The sequence below is a fragment of the Plasmodium falciparum genome (genome assembly GCF_000002765.6).
Source record: "Plasmodium falciparum 3D7 genome assembly, chromosome: 14".
Taxonomy (NCBI): domain Eukaryota; phylum Apicomplexa; class Aconoidasida; order Haemosporida; family Plasmodiidae; genus Plasmodium; species Plasmodium falciparum.
This window is the reverse complement of record NC_037283.1, coordinates 2,277,645-2,301,256: the sequence shown is the minus strand read 5'-3', so window position 1 is coordinate 2,301,256 and position 23,612 is coordinate 2,277,645. Positions and strand designations below refer to the sequence as shown.

General features: G+C 18.9%; 4 protein-coding genes across 4 annotated transcripts; 2 read left to right on the top strand and 2 right to left on the bottom strand.

Annotated features, from left to right (window-relative positions):
• Nucleotides 1-388: 388 nt before the first annotated feature.
• Nucleotides 389-4,766, bottom strand: PF3D7_1456000 (AP2 domain transcription factor, putative; the record flags this gene model as incomplete). The annotated part of the gene is made up of 2 exons (XM_001348671.1): nucleotides 389-465; nucleotides 719-4,766. The coding sequence occupies 2 exons, from the start codon at nucleotides 4,764-4,766 to the stop codon at nucleotides 389-391; spliced, it is 4,125 nt and encodes a 1,374-aa protein (XP_001348707.1).
• A 3,799-nt stretch (nucleotides 4,767-8,565) lies between these two features.
• Nucleotides 8,566-10,370, top strand: PF3D7_1455900 (polyprenol reductase, putative; the record flags this gene model as incomplete). Its single annotated transcript, XM_002585425.1, has 9 exons — nucleotides 8,566-8,850; nucleotides 8,999-9,032; nucleotides 9,230-9,362; nucleotides 9,468-9,573; nucleotides 9,665-9,704; nucleotides 9,783-9,912; nucleotides 10,058-10,101; nucleotides 10,190-10,241; nucleotides 10,337-10,370. 9 exons carry the CDS (start codon nucleotides 8,566-8,568, stop codon nucleotides 10,368-10,370), a joined length of 858 nt encoding a protein of 285 aa, XP_002585471.1.
• A 659-nt stretch (nucleotides 10,371-11,029) lies between these two features.
• Nucleotides 11,030-16,144, bottom strand: PF3D7_1455800 (LCCL domain-containing protein; the record flags this gene model as incomplete). Its single annotated transcript, XM_001348670.1, has 2 exons — nucleotides 11,030-15,492; nucleotides 15,754-16,144. The coding sequence occupies 2 exons, from the start codon at nucleotides 16,142-16,144 to the stop codon at nucleotides 11,030-11,032; spliced, it is 4,854 nt and encodes a 1,617-aa protein (XP_001348706.1).
• Nucleotides 16,145-19,094: 2,950 nt separating this feature from the next.
• Nucleotides 19,095-22,556, top strand: PF3D7_1455700 (conserved Plasmodium protein, unknown function; the record flags this gene model as incomplete). The annotated part of the gene is made up of 2 exons (XM_001348669.1): nucleotides 19,095-20,010; nucleotides 20,239-22,556. The coding sequence occupies 2 exons, from the start codon at nucleotides 19,095-19,097 to the stop codon at nucleotides 22,554-22,556; spliced, it is 3,234 nt and encodes a 1,077-aa protein (XP_001348705.1).
• Nucleotides 22,557-23,612: the final 1,056 nt, after the last annotated feature.

The window sequence follows — 23,612 nt, the reverse complement described above, 5'->3', positions numbered from 1 at the left end:
TAAACATATTAAAGTATAATAATTCTTATTAATGTCTAAAGACATAAAAATTAGTTTTAAAAAACAAAACACGATACTACTAATTAGAAAAGAAAGATTATCATCAATCTTTCATATTTCTTCCATTAAAATATATATATATATATATATATATATATAAGTAGAAACACATAAAATCATAAATATATGAAATATAAACACATAAAAATATAATATATAAAAATTCGGTGAAATCATTTATTTATAAATGTATATAAAATAAATATGTATAACTAAAATATATAAATAAATAAATATATATATATATATATATATATATATAATAATTACATGTTAGGAATATTAAAACTGTTATATGTATCAATAAAAAAAGTATATATATAACATTTTATAACAATAATTCAGCTTCTTTTTTCTCTCTCCATTCAATAGCCTTTTGTCTAGCTAGTTGAACCGATTTATATTCTAAAAAAAAAAATAAATAAATAAATAAAATAAATAAATAAATAAATAATAATATATTACAATATAACAATGAAATATTTAATATCGTTAAATGATTAAAGTGTGTTAATTAAATTTTGATATATATATCATTATTAATAACTTTATAAATATATATAATAAATAAGATGAAATATTATTATATGTGAGAAGAAGAAAAAAAATTAATATATATTATTTCATAATTTATACATATATTTCATTATATTATTACCATTAACTGAAAAACCTTTTGTTTGTATTTTTCCATTTTCCTTCCAATTGGCTCTCCACAATTTTCTTGACTTATCATAATAAACACCTTTTCTGGCTTCAAATGATGAAATAACCCCATCAATTTCTAAATCATAAAATCCTGTTCTTTTTTTACCCTTAGAATTGTTGGGAGAGTTAGCATTTTTTTTTAATGTTTTATTGACTTGTTTGGCTTCATAATCCTTTGTCGTTTTTTCACATTTATTATCATTTTTATTATCATTTGTATTATCATTTTTATTATCATTTTTATTATCATTTGTATTATCACATTTTTTATTATTATTTTTAACATTTTTGTTGTAATTTTTGATTGATGCCTTTTTTACAGATTCATTGATATTTTTATTTTTATTAATATCTTTTGTCTTTGTATTATCCAAATTGGATACCATATTATTAATATGTTCGTTATTTAATAATGTATTTGTTTTTTTTAAATATTTACAGTTTTTTGCCTGTCTATTTTCATCTCTATTATATATATTATTTTGCGATTTCTTCTGAAGGTTATTTTTTAACTGATTATTTAGAGGTACATCAGAATGTGTACTTGGTTGATCATATAGATGTTCATTTGTATTTATTTTACTACATTTTTTTTTTTTTTTAGCTTTTTTTTTGCTAGTATTATACATGTTGAATATCTGTTCAGGTATCTCCATACCATGAACAATATATGTTTTTTTCTTTTGGTTTTCTAAGATATCTAATGAATTCAAGAATTTCTTTATATCCATAGATTTATTAAGATTTTTCAAATACCATGGTTGTACAAATTGATTCATATTAAAATATACATCAGAAGAATCAACATATTTTGTTTCTCCATTATTTATACAATCTTGTGTAAATTCAAAAGATACATAATGTGGTTCATTCACTTTTCTTAATTCATCTAATTCGTTTAAAATAATTTTTAAAATATAAAAATCTATTTTTTTGATATTTTCATTACACAAGGACCTAAATATTAATATATAAATTTTTAATTCTTCATTATTTAATTCCATAATTTTCTTCCAATGAAAAAAAAAATTACATTTATAATCACCCCATCTAGGTACCCTTTTTCTTATTTCTAATAAGACATCATAACAATTTATTTGATTATGTAAATATTTTTCCATCCACATTTTTTTTCTCATAAATTCGTTAAATTCTTGGAAGACATTTTCTTCACATTTAAATGAATCATTATTATTATTATGATCATTATTATGATCATCATTATGACCATTATTATGGTCTTTACTATGACCATTATTATGGTCTTTACTATGACCATTATTATGGTCTTTACTATGACCATTATTATGGTCTTTACTATGACCATTATTATGGTCTTTACTATGACCATTATTATGGTCTTTACTATGACCATTATTATGGTCTTTACTATGACCCTTATTACTATTATGCTTACTATTATAATTCTTATTATTACTATTATAATTCTTATTATTTCCATTACAATTCTTATTATTCCCATTATAATTCTTATTATTCCCATTACAATTCTTATTATTCCCATTACAATTCTTATTATTCCCATTATAATTCTTATTATTCCCATTATAATTCTTATTATTCCCATTATAATTCTTATTATTCCCATTATAATTCTTATTATTACCATTATTTATATTATCATTACTACTATAATTTTTATTATTACTATTATTAATATCTTTCTTCTTTGTGCATTCATCCTCAGGTTTATCATTCTTCATATTGTTATTATTATTTTTGTCATTAATAGTATCGTTTTTCTTATTATCATTATAACCAACTACATTAAGATAACTATTTATATTATAAATATTATTTCTATTACATTTCGAATTAATATTAGCATCATACTTTGTATCACAATCGTTATTATTATTATTATTATTATTATTATTATTATTATTATTATTATTGTTGTTATTATTATTATTATTGTTATTATTATTATTATTGTTATTATTATTTTCGTTTGATGGTAAAAAGCTATTAATTTGATCTTCCTCCTTCATATAATCATCATCATTATTTCTATTATTTTTATTATTTTTTGATTTTATACTCTTTTTATATTCCTCCTCATCTTTCGTATCATTTTTAATACTACTATTCGCTGTCTTCATACCATCATTTATATTTTGACTCTTCTTAAGATTATCATTGCTATTTTTTGATGTCTTCCTATGATCAATTTCATTGTCATCTTTTTGTTCATCATACAAAATAATATTCTTTTTATTATTATTATTTTTATTCGTTGTACTAGTAACATTGGAGGAACTCCAAAATTCTTTAATTTTTTCAAAACTATCTTGTAGATTATTATATCCATCAGTAATATTATTATTTTCTATAATTTCAACATAAACATCATCTTGTTCATATTTATAATTAGGAATTACACAGTCGTCACTTATCACATAACAACCTGAATCATTATATATTCTATTATTTTTAATAAAATTTTCTAAATGTTCTTCTGGTTTCATAATATATTTTTTTTCTTCTTTTATACCTATATGTATTTTAGTACTATCATCATTTGAACTAACATAATTTGTATCATTCATAATTTTGGTATAATTACTAGAAGGAAGCTTATTATTATTATTAAAATTATTATTGCAATGGTTGTTATAAATATTATTATAATTATTGTTATAATTACTATCACAACTATTAATACAATTATCATTATCATTATCATTATAAATACTACTGTAACTATTTTGGGTACTTGTGGTGTTACTATACAAATTAAAATCAGATTTACTACTAGATCTACTATTATAGTAACTAACATTTTTATCAATCGATTTATAATAATAACAATAATTATTATCATTATTATTATTATTATTATTATTACTCTTAATTTTTTTGATATTATTATTATTTTGTCTTGTTGTTGAATTCATGTTATGTTTAGCATTAAAATTTTCAAGAACATTCATATGATTATTTTTATTTTTACCATTATTATTCTTATTGTTCATTTTTTTTGTTTTTTTATATATCTCCGTTTGATCATTGTCATTTGTTTTAGAGTGGTTTGGTTTTTTTCTTTTGTTTATTTTGTTTGTTTTGTTTTTATCTTTCAACTTATTTTTGTTTTTCTCTTTATTATTATTATTAAAAAAAACATAGTTATCTTTTAAATTAATTTTTTCAATAAGTTCTTTTTCATCACATGATGAAGAATTTTTTATGGTTCTTTTTTCAATAACACAAACGCTTTCACTATCTTCTTGGTCATCTAAATTTCCATTAGGATTAATATGCTCTTCTTTTGCTAAAAAATCTAATGTTTTTGTTAGACAATTTAATTTCCCATTATATAAATCATCATTAAAAATATAATTATTATAATAATATTTCTTTTCATCAGATGATATATTTTTTGCATAATTTTTTTGTAACAAATTTTCATTTTCTAATTTATTATCATTATATTCTTCAATGTCTATTACTAATTCTAATCTTTTTACTCTATTCTTTGCAACATCACATTTTTTCACTTTCTTATATTCATTTATATCTTCTTCTATTTTAATACCTTGTATATTTTTATCATAATTATTTATTTTTTTCTTTTCTTTGCTTCTTTCCTTATCATTTCCATAAACCATCTTTTCGTAGTCTATTTCATTTCCTTCTAATTTTATATGTTCCATAATGTCACTATCCTCTTGAACATATGAAATATCATTTTTTTCATATTCCTCACTTCCTGTCAATATATCTAATCTATAATTATTATTATTATCGTTCATATTATTATTATTATTATTTATCATCGTTTTTGTTTCATTTTCATAAATTAATTTATCAGACACATTCCTCTTAGTATTACCATTAAGCTCGTTATGTGTTTCTTTTTTTATAGCTAAGGAACCATAATTTTTATTTGTTTTGATTTTTTTAAAAATTCGACTTGTACCCTTAGATACAGAAATATTGTTAGAGTTCGGTTTATTATATACACTATATTCGTTCATATTTTATTCTTATTTTGTGTATTGGTTATAAGAAAAAAAAAAAAAAAATAAAATAAAATAAAAAAAAAAAAAATAAAAAATAAAAAATAAATAGATGAATAAATAGATGAATAAATAAATGAATAAATAAGCACATACACACATACATACATACATAAATATATACATACATAAATAAATATATACATACATAAATAAATATATACATACATAAATAAATAAATATATACATACATAAATAAATAAATATATACATACATAAATAAATAAATAAATATATACATACATAAATAAATAAATATATACATACATACATAAATACATACACATATATATTAATATATAAAAGCATCAAAATGATATACACATGATATAAAATATGGTGTAAATATTATAAATTTTTAAAATAAAAAATCAAATGACAAAATGAATAAAAAAATGAAAAATTAAAAATAATATAAATACATAATAAAAAATATATTATTATAAACATTATAATTATATATACTATTATTTATTATGTAACATTGAAAAATTAAAAAAAAAGGTTAGAATCAACTGAATACAAATATAAGTTACATTTTTTTTTTCTTTGAAGAGAAAAATAAAATATAAGTAATATTATCATATATACGAAATTAAAAAAAAAAAAAAATGAAATAATATATAATATTATAAAGACAAAAAATAAGAAGTATAAATAAATAAATAAACATATAAATGTAAATATATATATATATAATATATACATATATATTCTTTTTTTATATTTCTAAATAATCACATTTGAAAAATTCAAGAGAAATAAAAAAAAAAAAAAAAAAAAAAAAAAAAAAAAGTATATATTTTTATACACTATATATATATATATATATATATATATATATATATATAATTAGGGTTCAACTTTTTTTTTTTTTTTTTTTTTTTTTTTTTTTCCATTTTAAATTAAATTACACACTACGAATAATATATTTTATAAAACTTTTTAAATTCTTTTAAATATATATTATTAATTGTAATATGAAATTATAATATCAATTTAGTATTAAAAAAAATATAAAAAAAAATATATAATGTATTGTATATATATATATATATAACAATAAAATAATAATATGAACATATATATTATAAAAAAATATATATTATTAATTATATAATAACGAATGGATTACTATAAATTGCATAACATATGTATAATAATTATTATATATAAATTTATTTATATGTTAATTATTTTATACATGGTATCCATTTTTATTTATATAGTATTATTTCTTACTTCTAATAACAAGTGGTGCCTTAAACTGAATTATATCTACTTCATATATATATATAATATATATATATATATATATATTATATATATATATATATATATATTAGGAATATATTCTTTTACCATTTATACATATATCTTATTATTTTGAATACTTAATTTGTCTGGTTAAACCATAATTCAAAATATTTGATGAATGTGTATTTTTATGTTATAATAATTTAATAATGGTATAATATATATAATAAAAATAAAAAAATAATCCATTTACTAAAAGTAAGGTTTTTTTTTTTTTTTTTTTTTTTTTTTAAATACCTATACATATATATGTATATAATATGTATAACATTTATATATAATAAAATATGTACGTGCACATAATTATACTAAAAAATACACATGCACATACAATATATATATGTATATATAAAGAAATATATATTTTTTCCTTTTTATTATTTTTCATTTATAAAAGAAATTTTAACAAAATAACAAACAAAATATTATCATTTACAATATAATTAATAATATAAGCCAATAATATATGTCCCCATATTCATTATAATTATTCATATATACATATATATTTTTTTTTTTTTTAATTTTATAAATATACAAACATATTTTAAGTATATAATATATCATAACGATAAAAATATAATAAATTCTTCAAACATAAGCAGGTGAAATATTTTTCAAATTTCATCCTTTCTATAATAAGGGAAAAAATATATATGTATATATTTCATCAATATTTATTCTTCAAAAAAAAATATTAATTTGCTACATCATATATAGATAATATATAAATTTATATTATATTTAAGTACAAAGTCCGTTTTCTTTTTGATAAAACAAATTAATTTTATTTAAGGGACATAAAATAAATAACTACATGTATAATATATATATATATATATATATATATATATATATACATGTTTATATATTTATTTAAGAACATCTATACCTTTGGGAAAGAAAAAAAAAAAAAAAAAATTAGAAAAGAGTTCTTATATCGAAAAAATGTAATTATAATTGTATTATATATTAATATATAAGACCTTAATGCATATTATATTATTATTGTGTGTATATAAAATAAAAATATAAAATAAAATAAAGTATTATATATAATAATACTTTATGGGTTAAATTATTAAATTTCATGCAACAGGAAAGGTTATATTAATAATGGTTTTTTTTTTTTTTTTTTTTTTTTTTTTAAATATAAAAAATATACACATATAAATAATATATATATATATATATATATATATGTAATATTTAATTTAGAATATTTATTCGTGTCTTCATAAATTTTTGAGCCCGAATTTTATTATATATATATATATATAATTCATACTATACAACCACAGCCTTATTTCACTTATAACGATCTCAATTCTTTTTTATTTTTTATTTTTTTTTTTTTATTTTTTCTTTTTATTTTTTCTTTTTTATTTTTTCTTTTTTCTTTTTATTTTTTATTAAGTGAATAAATTCATAAATATAAAAGACGAATTATTTAATGGTTTACGTATTTTATTTATAATATTTTATTGAGCCATAATTATAACAGGCATTAGAATAAATCACCCACAACACACTTGTAAATATATAAATAGTTTTTAAATATATAAAAAAAGAAAAATTGCACACACTTATAAAAATATACGTTCATGTAATCATATATTCCTATAAAACCATATACACACATATATATAAAAAAAAGAAACATGTATATTATAATACAAAAAAAAAAAAAAAAATAATAATAATAATAATAATTAATTAGTTCCGTATATCATATAATTTGACCTTAAGGAATACAATAAGATTAATAAAAAGAACAAACACTATGTATTTTTTTTTTTTTTTTTTTTTTTTAAACATATGATTATGCATTTAAATTTTGATATATATTATATATAATAAGCTATAAAAATTACATATTATTATAAAAGAAAAAATATTATATATTATATATTATATGCACGTAACAATAAGAAATAGTAAAAATATAGTTTTACTAATATAAACTTAATACATCAATATTGAATTTGCTATTACATGTTAAATTTTATATAGTTTCTTTTCTTTTTTTTTTTTTTTTTTTACTTTATTATAAATGAAAGCTTATTTTTTTTTTTTTTTGTTGTTAAAATAAAGTTGTTTTTATTATTTCACAAAATGATAAAATAAGTTTTCATAATAAAATGAATACTTATTTATTATACACATATTTAAATATATTTTATAAAGATTTATGTGATAAAAAAAAAATATAATATATATTTTATATATGGCACATAAAAAAAGTGGCTAGTTCTGAAAAAAAAAAAAAAAAAAATTTTTTTAAGATATAAATATACAAAGTTATTACATTATTGTCACAAAATATATGATATTGGAAGGAATATAATTTTATATATCACATATATATATATATATATATTAATAACCTTTAGAAAAAAGTTTTGTTTGTTTATAATTATGAATAAATAAGAACATAAAATGCTACACTTTTATACAAAACATATGAATAATGCTATTGTTTTTGTGTGCTTATATTACGTTATAGATATATTTCTTTTGTTCTTAACCTTTTATTTTAAATCTTTAAATAAATGGGCACTACATGGGAAAAATTTATTTCTAAAAATCGAAAAAGATGAAGAACCATATAATACTAAGCTTTATAAGTTCAAAAGTATATTTGATAATTTTATAATTTCCAAGACTTATTTTTCACACTTTTATATCATTGGTTTACTTATTAATTCAATAATTGTATTTCAAGTATAAAAAAAAAAAAAAAAAAAAAAAAAAAAGAGAGAGAGAGAGAGAAAAAAAAAAAAACAAAATTAACATTTTCTTTTTTTTTTTTTTTTTAAATTAATATATAAATTGTTTTTTTCTTTCTGTTTTTCTTTTTCTTCTTATTAAGGACTTTCAATATAAACTAAAAAATCAACAAAATGGTAATATATTTCTTATATTATTTATTATTATATCAAATGTTTTTAAAAATTACAAAAGGAAAAAAATAGTGGATTTTTATATTAAAAATATATACATAAAAAAAATTTAAGTGACACAAACTAATATATATATATATATATATATATATATATATATTTATTTATTTATTTATTTATTTATTTTTATTTCTTTTTAGTTTATTATCACATTTGTCTAACCAATCTCATTTTTGAAATTCATTTATTAAGAAGGTTTTTCGAACAATTATTCTTAGTTAGGACCACTACAAAATCGTTCATGCATATTTTTTCATATCTTTTGGGAATAAGGTATTATAATAAATAATTGAAAAATAAAAATATAAAATTAAACTGTATTAGATAATAAAGTATAAATAAATATATATATATTATTTTATTCTTTTAACACATTAGCTTCTACATTATAACACCTTTTTCCCTCTACAATAAGGAGAAAATAAATTATAACTGGTCAATTATTTCCCCTCTTCTCCTTTTCATTATTGGAAATATAATTCAGGCACAAATTAAAAAAAATAAAAATAAATATTATATATATATATATATATATATATATATATATATGCATATATATGTGTCTTTTATTTTAGTTTGACTCTCATCTTCGATTAGCTAGGCTACGCCCAAAAGGTTTACAATAAAATAAATACAATAATACGAATAAATAATATTTTCATATATATATATATTATAACCCTTCTATGTTAGGAATAAAAAAAAGTGACACTTTTTATAAAGTACCATATGGAGGTTTTTTTCATTTTGTGAGTTGTCCACATTATTTTGCAGAAATTTTAATATATTTTTCGTTCTTCTTATTAAACAAAAATATCACATGGTTATTTAAAAAAAAAAAAAAAAAAAAAAAAAAATTAAAATTAAACATACTAATATATTATATATATATTATATATCTTTATATATTTCTTGATTTTATCTAATCGTCTATTTTTATTATTTATTTTATTTTTAAATTAATTCAGCTCATTGAATTTCCTTTTAGTTTCATTAATCTTAATTAAAAATGGTAATAATTTATTATTTATATTATCCAAAAAGATTGTTTGCTTTAAAAGGATACTAATATATAAGCATATTTTTTTTTAATCACATAGGTATACTAACGCATGAATGGTATTTAAAAGTTTTAGCTGATACGTATCCCAAGTAATTTATTTATAAAATTATATAAGAAATTTTAATTTAAAATTTTTGTGAAAAAATATATTTTTTTTAATTATTTTATTTTTTTCTTAATATAGGAATAGGAAAATAATCTTCCCATATATTTTGTAAATATATGATAACATTATTTTTATATATATATATAATACATTGGTGTAACGTGTTTTTTTAATAAATGGTGTACATATTTTTTTTATACTACATTTTGTAAATATATTTGTAAATACTTTCTTTTTTTCTTTTTTTTTGCAAAATTAAATACACGAAGAAAAAATATCTTATATAAATCTATATGTATAATATATATATATATTATATACTATTTATGATTATAAATATCATTTAATATTTTTCATTGAAGTAAAAATAACTCATATATAAAAATATAATAATAATAATAATAATAAATAAAAATACAAAGAATATAGATAGAAATATAAATGTATAGAATGTGCAATGAATAATATATTTTTCCTTATTTTATTCGAATGTACATAATTGTTGGACATTCATATGTAAATGACTATTTAAAATTTCTTTTCTTTTTTTTTTTATTTTGAGAAAATATATATTTGTAATTATCACCTATTAAATCAACAATGCATGATGTAAGAAAAAAAAAAAAAAAAAAAATGTTCACCTATATATATATGTATGTATTTATTTATTTATTTATATATTCATATCATGATATATATATATATATATATATATATATATATATATATATATTTATATTTTTTTTTTTTTTTTTTTTTCTTTTAAAATGCTCATGGTTTATCACATAACGATATACAGTGATTCGTCAAAGAATCAATATCCATATGGCTAGTTAACAAATCGTCCGGTATAGTAACAGATTGACAACACATTTCACACATTTCTATCAAACATTCTTCTTTATCATTATCATCTTCACAGGATTTTTTTAATTCTTCATTTGGAGATTCAATACATGATTTTTTAAGATAATTCAAAACTTCAGATGTTTGAAGAATTTTATCATCCAATTTTTGACATAAAATTTCACATGTTCTAATATCTTCTTCCTCTTTTGTATCTATGTTATTACAGCATATAGTACAGAATTCATTTGTACAATTATCATTTTCTTTATCATATTGATTACAATAATTTATTATATCAACAATATTTTTATGAGTAGCACAATAATAAGCATCCTTCTTCATTTGACGAGTCGAATCCTCAAAGGAATGTTTATCTATTGGCGAATCTTTACTAATATCAGAATTTTTATTGTCACCTATTTGTTTGTATCCCATGTCTTGTGATTGATCTTCCTCTTTTATGGTAGCTTGGTCAAATTTTGAGAAAATTGGAGGTAAGAAACTTTCAGTATCTAAAGTAGGTGTTGGAGTATAAGGTTTAAAATCAAAAGGATGCATATAGATATTACTAAAGGATACATTTGAACAATTATAAGAAGTAAATCCAACGGATTCTCCATCCGATAAATGTAATCCAATTAAACTAAATATAGGATATGTCATAAATCCAGTACCTAAATTTACATTAATATTATTAGAGCTAAAGGATACGGTTACACGATTCCATATGTGTTCCTTATATCCAGAAATAATAGATTTAGATAATAATTGAAATTTCCCATTCACGTTTTGTCTTAAGCGCGTAAATCCAGATCCTATTTCTAAGATGGTATAATTTTTGGAATCTAAAAATTTGAACATAGTACCTACAATTCCATTACTACATTCAGGATAAACTGAAAAATTTAGAACACCAGTTTGACAACTTTTGTTTTGTAAAATAATAAAAGAAGGTATTTGTTCTTCATTTTCTATTTGTTTCATATTTGAATTTTGTAGTATAACATGTTTTTCATTTCCAATATTTTTTGCGAATTTCCAATTAGATGAACCACTATTTGAATTCTCTGAATCAAATGGTATATATGATTTATTAAATTTTCCTACATAATATTCTTCATATATATTACAACTTATGGGAGAAATATTGTATGATAATATTTCCTTTGTTGAACATTCTACCGATTCTACTGTTATATTTGTAAATTGTACATTATCTATACCATAGGTATAAAATCCAATAGTTCCAGAGGAAGTGAAATCATCATTTATTATTATATCAGGTTTTGGTAATTCATATATAGGTTTATTTGTTTTAAGAACTGTTATGATTATTTTAGATCCTATACATTCTATTCTAACTACAAACCAATCTCCTTCTTGTAAATCATTTCCATTAACAATAGCTAATTCAGTTACTATATTATTTTCAAATTTTAGCAATCTCTTATTAAATTCATTCTTTTGTCTATCATTATTTAATTCTAGCATATAAAAATTATATTTGTCATATGATCTAAATATGAGTCCAACCGATCCTACACCTTTTATATTTACATATGTTGAGAATACAAAATCATAAAATGATTTATATCTTAAAAAAGCATAACTTCCATTAAATGAATTGATCACACTATTTTCCGGTGAATTGTAAACACGTACATTTTGAATTAATGTTATACCATTTATACCTTCATATAATGGATTATCTAATATGTTCCATTTTCCAATTTGTTGTAATTGTACAGAATTAATTATTTCGAATGTATCATAAATGTTATCTATATTATCTAATTTCCAGGATTCAAATTCCTTTTGTCTTAATCTTTCATCTACTAAAATTTCTAATTTATATTTTTTCTTCTCCAACTCGGAATTAATTTTTGATGATAATACTTTTATCAAATTGAATACTTTTTCTACATCTTTTAGTGTTTCATTAGATAAAAGTTCTATATTTTTTTCAAATATTTCTGTTGGTTTTAGATATCTCCTTGCGTTTGAAATAATTTTTATTGATTGTTTATTTATTAATGCTAAAAAAGTTGTATCTGTGCTACCAACTTGCTTATTTACTATAGTTATCAAATCGTTAATAGCATCAGCAGTAGAAGAGTCAACATACGTATAATCGTTATTATCAAATTTATCATTAACATTATTCATTTTATTGTCCAACTCTAGGAAAGAAAACATTGCATTACTATTATTATTATCATAATAATAATAATTATTATTATTATTAATATTACTAGTAATATCATCCTTTGGACATTTGGGAGGAACGTGAAATAATTTAAATCCAACTTCTTGGGTATTATTAAAAAAACTTTCTGATATAATACCATTTTGGAAAAAACCTCCATATTCATTTAAAGCATTAATAACCCTTAGATGTATTAAATAGTGCTTATCATATATCCCAGCATGTATAGCAGATAAACATATTGAACTATCTTCAGAATATATATTACCTTCACCACCTATGACACTCTCTTCAATATCCCTTTCTAAACAGTCGTGAGGACATTTAATTAAATATTCATTTCCAATCATCTTCTCGATTTCATTTGTTTCTTTTAAACTACTTTGACAATCCAAATTTACAAATGGTTCTGGTAAATTGATGGAATTTATATTATCCGAACATACAAAAGCAGACATTTCACTACTGGATGAATCAAAGAAGGTTATCCCAATATTATTTATACCAAATGTATTACCTACAGGAGTTCCAAATTTGGCTATAATGTCATGAACATTTGTTTGAAAATCAAGAGAATAATAAAACTCAGAATCTTCTTTACGAATAGCTAAAGGAACTGGATTTGTTATGTTTATATCCATAGTATCAAATACTTTTCTTAAGGTATATATTTGACTTTCATGATATAAATGAATAGGATTCAATCCATATGTGGCACATACATTTTCAACATCTTTTAATTTGTTAATAATTTTATTGTCAACAGATGGAATATAATATGTAGCACCCATTTTCATATCACAAAATACTCTTAACACATTTTGAGAACATGTAGTTAATACATAATAAAAACCTGAAGGAGAACTAGGTAACGCATTTTTTAAATGAAAACAATTATCTGCTGGATTATCACTTGTTTGTCCTAATTCTTTTGTTGATGTAGAATAGTAAGAACTTAATGGATTCATTTTTATAATATTTTCCGTTTGTTTAATAACTTCATATATATTTTTAAGAATAACATTTTTTATATTACTAATATCTTTATGTCTTTTCTCTTTTTCTAACTTACACTTTTTTAATTTAGGATTTAAACTTTGTATTTTTAAAGCTTCATTTTGTATTTTTTCAGCATATAGTTGTAATTCATTATCTAATCGTTTTAATTCTTTCCCTTCTTGTAAATTCACTTCAGATACAAACTCAAAAAAGTATTTATCTCGAGCATCATCTGTATCTTTTATTTTATCACAATCATCAACAATAGATTTAATTCTGTTAGAATATACAGAAAATTTTTTTATACCATAAAATAATTTATTTTCTTCAGAGAACTCAGGATTCGGTGCCATTAGGGTTAATCTGATATATTGGGCTTCTGTATTATGTAAATTGTTTATAGTACTTCTTAAAAAATTCGCTAAATTACTACTAACCTCCTTATAATTTTCACCATCATTGCTTAAACTGATTGAATATTTGGTGGCTGGATATTTCCAGTCAATAATAGCTTTTTGTAATTTATATATACTACCTAAATTTACATCAAAATGCACTGAATCTGGAGCAGTATCCAAATTGAATTCTTGTGATACCCAAAACGTGTCCAAAAGCCCATCAACAACTTTATCAGGTGAATGATTCTTATTATCTGATGATAATGTAGACGTACATTCTTTATGAAAAGCAACATCAATACTTCCAGATTTATGACCATCTTGGGATAAACAAAAATTGCCATTTCTTAATATTTTCAATTGATTATTTGGTAATAATTGCCAACTACTACGTCCATCATTATGTTCTAAGCTTGCATTACAATCCTCTAATATGAGTCTACCACCATTTGCTATTAAATTATCTTTTAATGTTATACATAGATTATTAATTGGATTATATATTTGATTTTTAGAATTTAATTTCCACAAATCTCGACCATCTAAATAGGATATAGCAGTAATACATCCATCTAAAACCACTTCATTCTTTTCATCGATTTGTAAACATAGATCTTGTGTCAAGCTAGACATCCCACTTTGGATTCTTAAGGTTGGATCTCTTGAACCTAACACGTTGGTAAAATTTATACCAAAATAATCATGAATAGCATGTCTCATATTAACCTTAATAGATTTTGCTCTAATAACATGATTGAAAATTATATTTTGTACAACATTTCCTTTAAAAGAAAAAAAAAAAAAATAAATAAATAAATAAAAATAAAATAAATAAATAAATAAAAATAAAATAAATAAATAAATAAATAAAAATAAAATAAATAAATAAATAAATAAATAAAGAATGAATAAATGAATTATAAATACAAATTAAATAAACACTTTATTATGTAAAAGTATAAATATGTAGCACATAACACATTTAACATTATATACAATAAATTGTTCTAATATTAACATTATATGTAGTATTCATATTTTACCAACTCTAGATTCAAGTAGTTGATATGGAACTACTTCCTCATATGGTTCGTTACCATCATAGCTAGCTAAAATGGATACTTCTCCAGGTGTATAGGCCCAATGTATTATTATCCCATTCAGAGATCGTACATTTTTTAAGTGGCCTATCCAAGAAACGACATCATTAACATTATGTTTCCCTTCTGAACACCAATATCCGGAACCTCTGGTTAAGGCATTTTCAGCAGCATATTGTGGTAGACCATTTTCACCAATACTTGAAAAAGTAGAAGTAGCTTCACAAAATTCAAATTTAAAAAAAGTATTACTTATGTCATCTCCACACTTAACAAATAAATTAAACGAAAAAATTATTACAAACGCATAATTAATGAAAAACAATTTTGTCATAATTTGGTTATTTTGTTATATATACAAATTAGGGAAAAAAATAAAATAAAAAATATTATATACACACAGTATAAAAAAAAATTAAAAAAAATTAAAGAAAAGATTTAAATATATATGATATATTATGAAAATATAATATAAATGAAAAAAAAAAAAAAAAAAGAAAAAAAAAAAGAATTATATATGATTTTGTAATTTGTGAGAAATACAACTAAATATCCTGATATATGCTTAAATAAACTATAATTACACTTGAAAAATAAAAACCAAATATAGAATATGATGTTACAAAATATTTTGTAAAATTATATAAACATTTATAATTTTATTTTTAATATATATTTATTTGTCTAACTCGTATTATATAAAATAAACTCAATTTCTTTATTGAAAATTTTCTATTTATTATAATATATTATATTATATTATATTATATTATATCACATTATATATATTGTCCAAAATATTTATGGTACATTTTTTTTTTTTTTTTTTTTAATTTGTAACATATATATAGATATATATATGTATACAATTAAAGTATTTGCAAAAAACAAAATAAAATGTAGACCGTGATATTACAGACCTTTTTTTTTTTTTTTTTTTTTTTTTTTCTTCTTCATGATCATACAGAAAAAATACACATAAATATTTAAAAATATTTTCTTGATCTATATATGCCATACAAATACTTAAAGAAAATACAAAAAAAAAGTAATACAAAGTCAAAACATTCATAAAAAATGAATATAATAGCAAAATAGAACAAGCCAAAAAAAAAAAAAAAAAAAAAAACATTAAAAATTAAAGGAGAATTGAAAAGATAATTCAATCATTATTTATTTAAAAATGAAAATTTTAATTTAAATATTCTATAATATTCATTTAATTAATTAAATATATATATATTTCTTATATATATATATATATATATATATATATATATATATATATTATTTTATAAATATTAATATGTTATGACAAAATTTTATATTTATTTTTTTTTCATGACTTTATATTATTTATATAGACAATCTTTTTTCTTTTCTTTCTTTTTTTTTTTTTTTTTTTTTTTTTATATAAAATATAATGAAATAAGGGAAAAGATCTTTATTAAGTCTAAAAAATGTACCAGGTATATATTTTATGAAACCTATGTGCCATTATTATTTTGTAGGATATAAAAGGAATTTTTTAAAGTAATAAATAACTTTAAAATGTTTAATTATATATAGATGTATATAATAAATCAATAGTATATACATATATATATACCTATATATATATATATATATATATATATTCATTTATATATACATTTATAAAATTAGAATAAATAATATTTGACATTATATTTCATTTTTATTTACACATATTTTACTTAGAAAATTAAAAGAAATACACTACATATATAATGGATCAAGTAAGATAAAAAAAAAAAAAATTAAGTTCTTAAATTATAAATAGCTAGTTTGCAATATATTTTTATGTTAATACTCACTGAAAATATATTTTAAGTTCAAAAAAAAAAAAAAAAAAAAAAAAAAAGAAAGAAAGTATAAAAACTTATATTTAAATATAATTCGAATATAACAGGGAAAACGTTTTATTTTTCTTCTATATATTTTTAATTCGTTTATATTTAATTGTATTAAAAATTCTTATTACATTTATATATTTTTTTTTTATATTGAATGTGCAAAAATATTAGGAACACTATAAGTTGTTATACCAAAAAATAAATTTAGATCAACCTAGATGAGATATAAGAAATAAAAAAAATAGGCAATTACCATTTTATAATATGTAAAAGAATAAAATATATAATATTAAAATTATTTATTTTTCTTTGTTGCTTCCTATATATGTAATTTTACTTAATCATATAAATAAATAAATAAATAAATATATATATATATATATATATTATATACACATATCTTTTGAGGAAAAAAGAATTTATAATAAATAAATTATACACATATATAAAGTACATATATGTGTAAAAAAAAAAATATATATATATATAATATTTATAATTGTCACTTAAGATTTTTTATTTTTTTATATTTAATTTAATTCTTTTTTTTATCGTTTCGTTACATTATATATATATATATATATATATAATATATTTTAGATTATTGTGTATTATTTATATATCAAATGAGTATGTATTTTTTATATATGTACATAATTTTTATTTATTATATTGTATTACAAATAATTTTTTGTTTAAAAATTTAAAAATATATATCACTTTCAAAATAATAATTTTTAGTAATGATTTATTCTTAATATTTTTCTGATATTCCATTGAATCGAATTTATTTTTTTATATATATGAAAAAAAAGAAATCATTTTTTTTTTTTCTCAAATAGTCAAAAATTTTCCATAAAAGAAAAAGGAATATCATTTATTTACTTTTTTTTTTTTTTTTATTATAATTTTTTTTTTTTTTTATTATAATTTTTTTTTTTTTTTTTATACACCTCAAAAAGTATTCAATGATAAGAGGAAAAGGAGTGTGATTTGAACTATATAAATGTGTATGTAAATATATATATATATATATTTTATATACATATATGTATTTAAAGAAATATTTTTATATGTATAATTTGACCCAAATAAAAAAAAAAATAAATAAATAAAAATATTTCAGAAATACATATGAAGAGAAAAAAATAATATATGAAATAAAATGTAATTTTATCATTCTAATTCTTTTTTCTTTCACAATATATATATATATATATATAATAAATAAGTGTATATTTATATATAATAAATTTTTTATATACTAACATATATTTAGTTTTATTTATTGATTTATTGATTTATATATATATGTTTCATATTTTTATTTAATACATATATGTATAAACATATATATAAATATATATTTATATATATATATTAAAAATATATTTGTGAAAATATGTAATAATGGCTTCTTCGCAGATACGACAATTTGCTAGCCTAATTGATCAGTTACCTTGTGACGCCGAAGACTTTAATTTAATTGAAAATTTTGAAGCATATAATAAATGCTTTGGGAAATCTATAGACTATGATAATAGTAAAGATTCAGATTGCTTATTTTCATATAATTCTTCTAATATTTCTGATTATTTAAATAACTTATCTAATTGTCAATTTGAATATAAACGTATGCAAAACACAAAAGAAAAAAAAAATTCTAATCATTCAATAAATGACCAAGGAAATCCTATGTTATTAGAAAGACCACATATAAATAAAAACAACCAACATGATGATTATGATAAAAATATGAGTTTGTCCGATTTAATAAATGTGCAGTCTAATTCATGTACTAATAATGATGATCTATATAGAAATGTTAGTACAAAATTATCCTTTAATTCAAAATATGCAAATGATAATAATGATATTAATAATAATTATAATAATTCCTTATTTATTCAAGCCAATGATTTAACAGATCAACAAAAAAATAATTTAATAGAAAAATTAAAAAGTCCAATTATACTAACAAATAAAAAAAGTATAAACAAAAATTCTAAAAATAAAAAAAAAACATTACTAAAAAATAATAACTCTTATAATAATAATAATAATAATAATGAGGAAAATGATTTTTTAGCAAACGATCAAATTATCAATAACAATAAACAAAATGATACTTATTCACAACATAACATGAAGCATCCTTTTAATGATAATTCAGTTCCATGTTATGAATATAATATCTTACAAGGATTAAATAAACCTATCTTTAATTCAAATTGTGAAAATCATATGAATAATGTTTATACAAATGGACAAAAAACAAATAGTTCCAATCAAATATTTCATAGTTATAATAATATGACTTGTTCAGGTAAAAAAAAAAATTAAAGATATATATATATATATATATATATATATATGTGCAATAATTTTTATATATTTGTCTCAATTAATGTTTATATGTTTATATGATTATATGTTTATATGATTATATGATTATATGTATATATGATTATATGTTTATATGTTTATATGTTTATATGTTTATATTTTTTTTTTTTTTTTTTTTTTTTTTTTTTTTTTTTTTTTTTTTTTATAGGTGAGTCAAATAATGAAAAAAGTGTCAACGGATTAATGATCAATAACAAATTAGGAAATAAACTAGAAACATTAAAATTCCCTGGTGTACAAAATTTATCTAACCTTTTTATGTCTAATAAAAAAGAAATGAATTCATATAATGATGTAACACAAAATGTACAAACGAATTCGAAAAGAAATGAACTATTTGATTTTAACGATATGGTTGAAAGAAACCATGAATTGAGTAAACATATTTTACTATCTAAAAAAGCTAAAGTAATAAAACTGGAATCTAATAAATCATTAATAATTTTCCCAGTAAATATTCATGAATATGGAAATAAATATATTGCAGTTAATCAAGAAGATCTTTTAGAATATATATCTTCTTCTCTCGAATTAGAAAATGAGGATATTTGTTCATTGAAAATACGAATACATCAGAAAGAAAAAGAATTACAAAATGTAAAAGCTGCTTATAGTATGCAAACTACTAATATACATTATTTAATTAATAGAGTTATATTTAAAGAATGTGAATATGAAAATTTGGTGAACAAAAATGTTACCTTAGAAAATGAAATTAAGAAATTAATTAATGAAATGAATTATCTTATTAGTCAAGATAAAGATGGTTTATTTATGCAAAAAGTTTTTATTGATTATAAATCTAAATGTGTTTTAAAATTACAAGAATTGCAACCCTTCTTAGGTTCTTATTATCAAGATATCTTTAATTATATAACTTCGTGTAGAACATTAGGACAATTAAGTATATGGTTACCTGCATTCGAAATAATAGATTCTTCTTTAGAATCTATAGCTAATCATCTAATCAAAATATTATTGAATGGTTTAGGTACTCCTTTTAATATTTGCTCTGAATATTTTTTATCTAATCAGAATTATAATAAGAACAATAATATATCATTAGAAACAGAAGAAGATTTCTCTAAAAAAAATTTAGAAAAAAAAAAAATTATTGAAAATTACCTAATTACTAATATGAATAGCATTAATACAAATAAGGAAAATAACTACCATTTATCAAATTGTCAATCTTTATCATTAAATAGTGAAACTTCTTCATTTATGGAAGCAGAAGAATTATTTTTTAATTCATCTAAATATCCATCTATGCATTCAGTTATTTTAAGAAATACAAAAGATCAAAAAAAGAAAGAAAAAATTATGAATCAACTAAATAGATCTAATACAACTCCTGAAAACTTATATACAAACAATCAATTATTTACTTATAGTGATAAAATAATAAATGAAGATAAAACAGAATTTACAAATTCACAAGATTTTATTAACAATTTAATAGAGGAACAACATTTCCAAAAAAAAATAAATGAAAATAATAATATGATAAAAACAAAACAAACTACCACATATGATAGTAATAATAATATTAATAGTAATAGTAATACACAAAAAAAGGGAAATAAAAAAATAAGACTTAATGAAAAAATAAAGAAAAACAATAATGGAAATTATAATAACAACATGACGATTAAAACTAATGATGAAAATAATACATTTATGAAAACTTACCAATGCTTGGAAGGTTCCAAAATAAATGAAATACTCAGAGCAAACGAAACTTTAATAGAAAATGAAATAGAAACCAATATTTATAAAGAGAAAAGAGGGGATAAAATAGACGTAAGTCATTTTATAAATGAAAACGAAAATCAAATCGATGTAAGTCATTTTATAAATGTAAAGGATCATAAATTACATTTACAGGATGATATAAATATAAAAAGTATAAATAACCAATTTGATCAAATATCTAATAAAGCAACTGAACACGAGGAAAAGAAAAATATAACATCTAAAGAAAACCGTCTTAATAAAAATAAACAAAATGATATATCAAATCCTGTTCATGAAAAATTAGATGAAACAGAATATTTTCATAAAAGGAAGAGTAAAGATATATATAATATAATTAATCAATATGATACTGAAAAAAGTATATCCAGAGGTTGCAGCTTAAAAGGAAGTATGGAAAATATTTTCGATAAAAATATTCTTACCGAATATGAAAAAACAGCTAGTCAGAATGATATTGAACAAATAGAATTCCTAAGGAATAAAAGCTTAGAAGATGAAACATTAGAAAAAGGAAAAATGTTTGATGAACACTTCATAATGTTAAAAAAAGATGAAAAGATATATAAAAACAAAAATAAATCAGATCAGGAATTATTTTCCTTAAAAAATAAAGCTTTTGAAGAAAAGCAAAAACAAAATGAATATTCAACTGATATTAATAAAAATAAAAATAAAGAATTAAACGAAGAGGAAAAGAATAAAAAATAAAAATAAAAATAAAAATATATTAAACATGAAGATGAAAGATAATTAAAATTTAAATATATATATATATATATAAACGTATTTATTTATATTTATTTATTATTATTGTTTGAAAGTTTTACTAAAATACGTTTTATTTTTTTCATTTTTACTTATATATTTATAAATATATATATATATATATATATTTATATCTATGAAATAATTAAAATATACTTATACTTTTTCATACTGAAATTTTTTTGTTTTTGATATAATTTTTTTTTTTACATCCATAAACTGTATGTTTGTATTTGAATATACACTTTAGAAATATGTAGTTTATTGAATAATATATATATATATATATATATATATTCATATTTTTATTAGAAGTAAAACATATAACTATTTCATGTGAATATGAATATTAATGAAAGTATATACCGTTGATGATCTGCTTCTTTTCTTTCTTTCTTTATATATATATATTTATTTATTATTTTACAAATGTACTATTTTATATTTATATTTTTTGATGTATCTATTTTTACATAAATTTTTTTTTTCTTTATCTCCATGTTTTCATTGTGAAAAAAAAAAAAAAAAAAATTATAAATATTCATTCCTGTCTAATATTTTTATTCTAAAGAAAGAATACACAAAAAAAAAAAAAAAAAAAAAAAAAAAAAGAAAAGGTTTTATTTGTATATATAGCTACTTTTTTATATATTAAATATATATGTACATGTATTTTTAATATGTTGTATTTTCACCTTGATAATAATTTTGATGCATGGGTTGCACTAACTTTTGCACAGATTAAATTTGTGTTCTCTGAAATATTTTCAGTCAAACTTTTGTATTTTTTTATTTTTTTATTTTTTTTTCTAAAGGGAGCATACAAAAAAATGAATATATCATTTATTCTAATTAACTTTTTTTTTTTTTTTTTTTTTCTTTTTTTAAAGTATATTAATACATATATATTATATATGTATATGTTTTATTTTTTTTGGGGGTGACGGGGTTTTTTTTGAAAAAATATTAACAACCCTTTACAAATGGTAAGGGTAACTT